The sequence below is a fragment of the Pomacea canaliculata genome, linkage group LG3, assembly GCF_003073045.1.
Source record: "Pomacea canaliculata isolate SZHN2017 linkage group LG3, ASM307304v1, whole genome shotgun sequence".
Taxonomy (NCBI): Eukaryota; Metazoa; Mollusca; class Gastropoda; order Architaenioglossa; family Ampullariidae; genus Pomacea; species Pomacea canaliculata.
Window position 1 is genome coordinate 2,984,797 of NC_037592.1, and position 9,734 is coordinate 2,994,530.

General features: G+C 42.2%; 1 protein-coding gene across 1 annotated transcript; it reads left to right on the forward strand.

The window, feature by feature from the left end:
* The first annotated feature begins 2,566 nt into the window (after nucleotides 1-2,566).
* LOC112560089 (cytochrome P450 2C23-like) lies at nucleotides 2,567-9,335 on the forward strand. The gene is made up of 5 exons (XM_025231660.1): nucleotides 2,567-3,267; nucleotides 5,317-5,639; nucleotides 6,109-6,319; nucleotides 7,220-7,663; nucleotides 8,011-9,335. The coding sequence occupies exons 1-5, from the start codon at nucleotides 3,033-3,035 to the stop codon at nucleotides 8,196-8,198; spliced, it is 1,401 nt and encodes a 466-aa protein (XP_025087445.1). The 5' UTR covers nucleotides 2,567-3,032; the 3' UTR covers nucleotides 8,199-9,335.
* Nucleotides 9,336-9,734: the final 399 nt, after the last annotated feature.

Sequence of the window (9,734 nt, forward strand, 5' to 3'; positions counted from 1 at the left end):
TTTTAAGTAGATAATTTTGTATCTCCCGCGAATGCTGCTATAAGTATAGAAAAATAACAGTCATAGGAAAAATGATTCCTCACCTCTGCCTTACAATAAAAATGATGTGTTTAGGAAAGAATGCAGTACAGGCTATTACTCATGAGCTCTTGAAAGCTTACTCAAGAGGATGAGCCTTTCTCTTCACTATTCCTTCTTTGACAACGGAAATGTTGTCTCGAGGTCTGTATGAAAGTGAAAGTGGTCACACCCATGAGACTTACTAATCATGCCTGCTCATACACACCGTGCTTTTCATCCGTCGAGTCACTTACCCGACATGTCACGTGATCCACCAACAGATATGTCCATCCCTTTTCCCATCCACATCTCTCCAAAACAATATATATCTAACAATATATTTAAAGAAACTAGGATGCCCATCTAGCATCATTACTCAGAAATGCTAGGCCAGATAATAACGGTACTCTCGGCGAAAATACCAGCTTGAATCACGCTAATAAGGCGCGTGGTACCAAAGAACAATTTGTGGTGATGAGAACAATGCGCGGTTTGCAAGACCCCTGACCTCTTTATTCACTGTACTGGCTGAGTGGTTGGCCTCAACGAGACCCAGGGTCAAGGTTACAACACAGGGTCCTGATGTGACATCCATAATGTTTCGGGTTGTTGTCGGTCACAATTGGGCGGAACCACCTAGACTGCTATACCCTTCAGAACGATGGAGTTGTTGACACCGCAGGCGACACGAGGAAGATAATTCACGAAACTGCGTCCGGCGGAAGTTGCCTCTCGGAGATCGACGTAAAGTAAATTTTCCCTGGCCAACATCAAAGAACGGAAGTTGAAAGCAACTATCCTAATGTTATGGATGATGTAATGTCGAATGTTCCCAGTCTACCATAATGATAATAAATGCAAAATTTGTACTCCCAAGGAGCATGCTTTTAGCGCCTAAGAACATAAACAAAACATGGACAGCATGCGAGGGACAGGAAAACAAACGAATAACATATAAACTATGAAAGAATAAACAACGACTAATGATCAGTAAAACCAAGTATGGAAAACGCAGAGGAACCAAATATAATAATAGTACGTTGATTTGTATAGCACTTGTCCCTACTGTTAGAGTTGGGTTAAAAGGACTAGGCATGACTGTCCACAGTTCACGGTGATGAACAAAGCTACAGTAATGTGGGAGAACAGTCTTATGCTGCAACTGCCTGGTTAACACAACTTCTTTCTGCACATACGAGAACTCGTGATATAATTTTTCTAGACCAACCCGTTTAAGCGCCTAGAGCAAGTTCCTTAGGAGTGTGAGTGTGCGCTTTACAAATGTTTACATGTTTTATTCATAAGATTAAACCGCTAGTTAGTGTACTGTCTCCTCTCTTGTTTGCCGTGTACACGGCGGAGTGTAGACACAGGAACCAAAACTGCCCTACAGTTAAATTTACACCCGACACCAGACTCACAGAACTCATTTCCAAAGATAATGACTCCTACTATAGACAGGAGATTGAGCATTTTGTTACGTGTGTGATAACAATTATTTAGAGTGAGTTCATTGAATGATAATAAATAGCCCCCCCCCCAAAAAAAAACCCCAACCAAAACCAAACCTATAAACAAACAAATAAAAAAAACACAGCTTGTAGCTGTACAAAGTGCCTTTCGGACCGCGGCGTCTAAAGTTGGTTACGAATGAGAGAGACTTTTGATTTTACAAATGCATGCTAGGATCGAATGTGAACAGTTTGGATAAAAAAATTTTATGGACACAAAGTACACGCTGGATTATTATTCGTATTAAAAGATGTAGAATAATTTAAACTACAAAGCTCGCAGATTTGCTCTCACGCGTCGAGATCTGAGGTCGTCCACCGATGTCACGATCTCCAGATTTACTTGCCACAGTGCGCAGGCGCAGGGGTCAACGGGTCATGTCCGCCATATTACCGTAGCTCGTTTTGCCACACATACACGTCCATGGTCCACACTTCTTCGTTGTTGTTTTTTTTTTTTAATACTTTCATAGATACGTGGGTGACATATATGCTTCAAATCCTATCATTGAAGTGATAATACTAATATTTCAGAACCTGGATGGCCTGAAAATAATGAGTTGAGTGTGTTGGGTGATGATTTTTAAGTGTTTACTACTTAATGGTGTATTTTATTCATTTTCAGTTTCAAGAATAAAATTATCCAGATATAATTTTAAAAATTAGTAACTGGAAAACTATTAAAGCTATAGCTTGGTAATGCTTGGTATCGTCGAAATTAGGATGAACAAAATCTATTTGTCCTATGTACGTTTTTGCGCATACTGTTGATTCAAAAATCGGCTAGGAGTATACTTACTACACTTGCAAAAGTTTCCATTTAAAAAAAAATTGATTTCGGTGGGAAACGTCGCTTCCCTTTGTTGATCCTGCATGCTCTAATGAGGGCAAAGTGTCGCCCGCTCCACCAACTTTCTACCCCCCAAACCTAACCCGACTGCCCGCGCACCCCTCTGTATCCCTCCGTGCTCTCGTTACCGCGAGACTGTTGCCGCCATAAATAGAGCAGCAGACGCCAAGTGCAGACGACAGGCTGGCGTATAACAGTGTGACACTGTAACTTGCTCGTGCGCCGTCTCGTGCCGGGCTTGTACAGTCAAACGACCCCTCTCTGGCCACTTGACACTTGCCACTGACAGAATCGTCGACAGCTGAATCCGGCTGCAAGGTAACAGTAGCTGCGGTCCTGTGGACATCTTTTTGTACTCGCACTCGCCGTCTGTCGTTGCTGTCGTGAGCTATTTGGTCACGAGACTTGTGTTTGCCCCGCGCATGCAGAAGCAGAATTGCTGAAGTTTTACCTGGTGACGATTTTCAGCTGTTCTCTCTTGCCTGAAACTAATCTAAGGATCAGAATCGCTCGCTTCAAAAGTGTGACTTCTTCCTACCGGCCACCTGTGATCCGTGACCTACAATTTGACATTTCGCCGACTCCTTCCGGACCCTCGTCATTTAGCTGCTATGACCACTCTTCCAGCTGGCCCTAAAGGGTTGCCGGTAATCGGCGCCAGCTACAAGTGGAAGGGCCCAGAGACGAACCTAGCATGGGCTCGGGAGTTTGGCCCGCTTTACAGTGTACGCATGGGCCCTAACCTGATGGTGTACCTCAACTCCATTGAGCTCGTGGAGGAGTACATGGAAAGGAAAGGGGACGCCTTCCTTGGCCGACCCGAAGGTCCTGCTGCAATCGCCAACGGTTAGTAAATTAAAAATCTTTAAAACTGACACACCTTATATGTGCTGTTGCCATGGTTACGTTTATTTTATTGTTCAAGTGTCAGCCTTGTGATCCCTGCTTGGACTCTTGTATGTGTAATTTCTTCAAACTTTAATAACCTCTTGATTTCGTTCACCAGCCCTGTTCCAAACTTGACTTGACTTGACCTTCCACGGTACTTACATACCCAGGATGTAATGACTGTAAAATGATTTTCTGACTAGCGCCGGTTCTAGTGGGATGTGGAACCTTGGACTATAGCGCGGCATAGCATCGCTCAGTCTGTTCGGTCTAACTGGCAGTCACGCAGACGATAAAAACGATGTGACCTTGACATCTGCCCTAAAAAGGTGGTAGGAGAGAGATTTATCCAAATTTCCCGTGAAAATGGGATGTGACATCCCCGATGATATTGGCTCCTCGAGTGCTAGCGATGGGACCATTCACATAAGCTGATGTTCACTTTACATTCGTTCATCTTGTAGACTTTAAAGCAAACGGCACTTTGTAGGACTAATCCAACGATTCTAGGATTTTTAAAAGGTATGCTGAAATTGAAAGTAGAGGGCTAAGAAATGTGTCGTGCAATGGACACTAATAAAAATTCTATTACACCTCGATCACTTCAACGAACTAAAAGCTATCTTTAGCCTGTTTGTTATCAGTCGAAACTGTTGTCCACACACATGCACACAAATTGTTCGTACTGTCAGGAAGCCACTGGATCCTGCTGTCACATTTGAAACGGATTTTCCAATTAGCTCCAACCGACTTTACGAGCCGTTGTTAAGATGAGCTGATACGTAGGTTATCAACATTTTATTACGGAAACTAAAACGTCTGTCTCGCTTGATATCCGTTCTTTAATTATATATTCTCCTGCTGCGTAGCTTTGAAGTTTGCTGATGCATGGCCAAAGAGAGAGAAAAGAGCTAGTAACATATTCGATATGCGTATCACATTATCTGCATCTCGATTGTGCCGGATATCAACCGGAAGGAGAGATTCAGTCAAGGTCGCCTGTTTCAATGAGCGAATCGCAACAGCCGAGCAAACAGACAGGTCACCGTCTCGCTTTAAAAAAAATGTACACGTTCTACCTGAGTGTTTTTGTAGTACACTACCATCACTCTACTAGGTTTCTTAGTATCTGTTCTATCGTTACTCAACTGGGTGTTTTTGTAACACATGTTCTACCATTACTCCGCTGTGACATGTCCTACTGTTACTCTGCCAGGAGTTTTTTAGTTGACTTTCTCACTTTTACCTATTGTTTCTACGATCGCTTACTCCCTTTGTTATTAATGAGCACTTTGTAAGAATAATTTTTCTCTGCATCAGAGAATGTGTGTGTGTGTTTTTTTTTCCTTTTTTTTTTTTTTTTTTTTTTTTTTGGTGTGTAATATACATGCTGAAAGTCAACAACAACAAACGCGATAATAGTCGTGCTTCAATGAAGTAGGGCGGGTTGTATGGGCGGGTTGAATGGTTGTATCTCAATAGCGCTGCCCATAAAACAACGAATTCTTATCTACAGTCACACGCATCCCTGCGCCTTCCGACTCGGGTCATCCTCAGACATTTGCCTTCCGATTTTAGTGAGGCACAGTAGAGCAAATTCACCCCCTAGCCATAAAACGTTTGTGAATTGCTGGGTCGGTTAGGCTTCTTCAGCAGTACAATTTCATGTGCAGACTATAAGCCAGTCAACCGTGTAACACTGACCTTTATCTAAATTGCTAAAATGTAGTGGGGCCTTGTATGGGTACTTTTTCCCCTTGCCGCCCTGATGCTGTTTACACGATATGAGGAAACACAGGTCACAGGGTAATGCTAATGGCGCTGATAGCATCACTTCCTTTATTTAATGCATGTAAGTATTAAACTTGGGTGTTATCAGTAATAGTTGCAGAAATGCTGAAATATTGTTTTAGATCGCAAGCTGATCATGGTTGGTATGATAAAAAGGTACCTATTGAAATTGATTTGTTTGATGGGTTTTTGTGTACCCTTCCCTATCCCCTCCAGGTCTACTGTTCGGGCAAGGGGAGAGATGGAAGGAGAACCGGGCCGCCATGACATGCGCCATGAAAACCGGGCCTTCACACGCCACCTACGAAGACATCATCGGCACAGAGGCAGATCGTGTACTGCAGCAGATGAAGAGCGCATGCGCTGAGCCGTTACACTTGGACGACTTTTTTCTCCCTGCTCTTACCAGTCGCCTTGCCACGTTGCTGCTGGGCGAGGCCCTGGACTGCGACAGTGAAGTCATGAACATCTTGGTGGAGCAGATGAGGAACCTGGAGGAGGTGGACCTCACCTCCAAATCGACGCAAATGTTTTTGAAGGTAAACTGTGTGCTGCCTCTGTAGGTCCGGATTTCGTCAGCAGTTCGTTTGCCTTGAAATTACTGTCCTCGTTTTATTTATTTATTTTGTGCATATCTTTTAGTAAGAGAGTAAGATCAAGATTCAGAATTCCTTTCACTTCTTCCCACGATGATACATCTATAGCACATGCGCTTCCATCAGTCACTCACTGGCGTGCTCTTGTAGAAGGGAGAATGTGTGCAGGTCATTCAAGCCAAGAAGTGAAACATTAATCTTAGCATGAAGACTTTAAAAACCGTGTTTTGAATTTCTGAACAAAGGAGTACATACATGTTTTGTTATGTTGCTTATTAAAAAAAATAAAAGATAAAAATGTTTAAAAAAATCTTAATAACATTACATTGACATTATGATCGCAAGAATATGTAACAACTTTTATTTTTTTCGCCCGTTAGTCCGATTTTAACATGGTGTGTCACTGTAACAGGTGCGTCATTTCCGTCGACCGTTAGAAGCCATAAGCGGACGCACGATACCCGACATGTTTAAGATGTCAGAAGCGATGCAGGCCATCATAAGACAATGGATTTCCACGCGCAGAGAGGCTCTCCGCAAGGCAGATGGAAAGCCTGACAGCAATGCCCTTCTTGACCACATTCTAGTCTCCGAAGAGTATTCCTCTAGGCCTGAGAATGATGGTGAGTGCTGTTCATTGTTCTTAAGTGAATCGCTGATGTACACGTTGGTAAATCTTACTATAAGTTTACAAATATCTACATCAGTAGGGTGTCCCCAAAATGTATACACACTTGGAATAGTTATGAAAGTAGTGTGTACTAAAATGTATTTTAAATAAACTGTCAAAATGTAATAGAATCTACAGACATCATTTAATTGTTTTGTCAGCGCCTTTTTTTCAAACTGATGTCTTTTCTGGTACAGGCAGTGCAATGAATCGCAAACATCAAGAAACTGTCTTTGTGCGGCAACTGCATTTCCAAACTTTCAGTTTAATTTTAGGATGAATTTCGTTTACCCAAAGCATTAGCCTGGCTTCCATTATTACGGGTGAAATCGGAAAAGAAAGAAACATCAATAGAGCTGCCAGATGCTAAAGTGTGTAGACAATTTTAAGAACACCGTAAAATTCGTTTCATTCTATTTCAATCTCCCCACTTTCTCTCACTTTGTGGGGGAGGGTAGGGAGAGGAGGGGATAAGAACTGTGGCAATGGTTGGTTGGGACCTTCAGTAACGTCCAAATGTCTCGAACTCATCACCAAAAATTAAAAATCGCGAGAAATTAATGACAGCGCTATATTCGATTAACATAATGATGTGCTTTTAAAATGTTTCAGTAGCCATTCATGGTGGAAACAGAACGAGTTGTATGAAATGTTTATGCAGATTTAGGTGCTTAAGAGGTGGACGTTATAGTTGGGTAACTTTTCTTAATGATCTGTTTGCTGGTTATGTTTTAATTCTAACTTTGATTCGATTTTGCCCCTGAACTGTAGTGCTTAATCTACAGATGTTGCTGTTACTTTCCCCTACAATCTGTCTTTGTTAATTTTCATGGGCACTTATTGTTGATCACAGACAAAGAGCTCGTACAGTCCTTGATGGACCTGTTTTTCGGTGGCGTGACTAGCTCCCTGTCGGCCATCGAGTTCTTCTGTTTGTACCTCATTCATTTCCCGGAAGTGCAGAACAAGGTGAAGGACGAGCTTAGGCGGGCTCGCTCCAGTAATGTGACGATCTCTTGGGCCAATCAGCAGCACTTCCCATACACCCGAGCCACCCTGACAGAGGTGCTGCGCCTCGGGTCTGTGACCCCGTCATCACTTCCTCACGTGGCCACCGAGGACGCCATCATAGAAGACAAGTACGAGGTCCCAAAAGGAGCCTTTGTGCTAGCGAGCATCTTCAGCCTCCACCGAGACCCGCGCTTCTACAAAGACCCAGAACTGTTTGACCCACAGCGCCATCTAGACGACAACGGCAAATTCGTGAAACCTAAGAGTTATCGACCATTTGGCGTCGGTGAGTAATCTCTAGAGATGGCGAAGGTGGGAGCTAAACGTCAAATTATTTACTTTTGCCAGCTAATGCAGAAAATGCATGCCATTGTCTTCTTCGAAACCGCCACTGAATAGGGTCAGTGAAAAAATCCTTTTTAATTCATTTAATTCCAGTTGATTAACCAGAGAGTGATGTGTATTGAAAAGACGTTTATGACAGTCGACTAATTTCCCAATCCCGCGTATTTCTAGCCTCGACATTTTAAGGCTGGATTACTCACGACACAGAAAATAACCTTTTTATTTACTGTTACAGTCTTTGTTTTATGATTATTATTATTTTATTATTTTTTCCTTTTGCTTGTATAGGCAAACGGAGCTGTATTGGAGGTCATCTGGCGGAAATCGAACTTTTCCTCTTCATCACAAGACTGCTGAGTCAGTTCCGCATCCGGGCCATTGATCCAGCGTCACCTCCGCCCTTTGAGTGTCACATGCGCATTATTCGACGCATCAAGCCGTTCACATGCGTGCTAGAACCCGATGACACGCCCTAGATTAGGTCAAAGGACAACGAGTCAAAGTAACAGCAGCGTTTGCTGTACAGTGTACATTTTCGAAACGGCATGAACTAATAAGCCCTGCCGACTTGCTAGTTCCCACTAAGTTTCCTGTCGAAAGGAGGGAAAAAACGCAAACCATATGACCTCAACCACAAGAGTGCCATCGGAAGTCATTGACCTTACTTGGAATCCCTTTGGGATCCAACCACTTAGCTGCATCCGCGACAGGAACAATCTGGAGTACGAAACGATTTTAATCAGTACTCTACACATAAAGTGTCAAATTGCGAGTGTACTTGCTTTGTGAAAATGCGAGTGGCTCCTTAGACAGGACTGATGCCATGGTGACACAGCGCCACATGGCTGATGCTCGACACTCAGGTCGATTGACAATGATACTTGCGATATACAGATAACCGAGGGACCGTTCCTGTCTAATTACCCTCTCGATTACTCCTCCATCTGAGCAGACATTTTGATGTTGGGCAAAAACTAAATCGTCGATGAGATTAAATATTATTAACACGACGACTTTAATAGCGACTCTTCATTCAGTTGCTAAGACTTCAGCCATCTTTGTCTGTCTCTACGATCCGTCTCCAATGAACTATCCGACTTTCGCACTCCGTTGCAACCTTTACATGGCATGGGAATGGCTATGCATATGCTGGGACTGCTATATTCCCTGATGTAGAGTAGTATAAAGCAATATCAGCGAGAGGGATCTGGATAATATTAGATATGGAGACAACGCAATAATTTGTATGAAAAGATTCTCCATTCTGTGAAGAAAACAGGCTCGGTTCGTCCTAAAACTTTCATCTGCTGTATGGGCCTCGGAGAATTTTACACTTTTGGGCTTGCGTGAGCATTGGCTAAATAAATGTAAACTAATAAATAAAAAGATGAGAGTCGGAAGAGAAACATCGCTATGGACTCTTCACTTTCATGTCATATATACATGTATATCTAAATTGTTAATCTTCACATAAATAATGTTAATGTCATTGTACTTGTTTTCCTTTCCACTTTTTGAGCTGATGAGTACCAAGTTCATTATTACTCTATTACTTACTTAGTTATTGATTATAAGTAATGTTTTCATGAAATAATAAATTTATATTATCTAAACCACTGTGTAATTTTCTCTAAATAAGGGCTGCCAACTGTTGTTAAATTTGTTGATACATTTTTGTAAAAACGACACCGCAATTTTTCTGATCCAACGACATACCAGATCGTCTGTGAAATGCATTTTTTCGACTGTTTTGAAGATCATTACACGTAAATATATACTTGTTAAAAAATCCGGCTTTTGTTCCTAGCAAAGGTTAAAAAAAGGACACAGCCCCAAACATTATTCAGAAACATATAATTATTGCTGCATCGTCAAAGCATTCTCCAGCAAAAGTGAAATGGATCGCTTTTTTACTTGAGGCATATATCTACAGATATGGGCGAATGAGGGCGATATAAAACTAATCTGTAAATTTCAGCCTCTAAAACTCAACCCGTTTGATAAATCAGGGC

Bases quoted from the DNA above. Each gene is read 5' to 3' on its own strand.
- LOC112560089 (XM_025231660.1), top strand. From the start codon at position 3,033: ATGACCACTCTTCCAGCTGGCCCTAAAGGGTTGCCGGTAATCGGCGCC. The intron at 3,268-5,316 runs GTTAGTAAATTA...TATCCCCTCCAG, and splicing joins TCCTGCTGCAATCGCCAACG to GTCTACTGTTCGGGCAAGGG. The intron at 5,640-6,108 runs GTAAACTGTGTG...TCACTGTAACAG, and splicing joins CGACGCAAATGTTTTTGAAG to GTGCGTCATTTCCGTCGACC.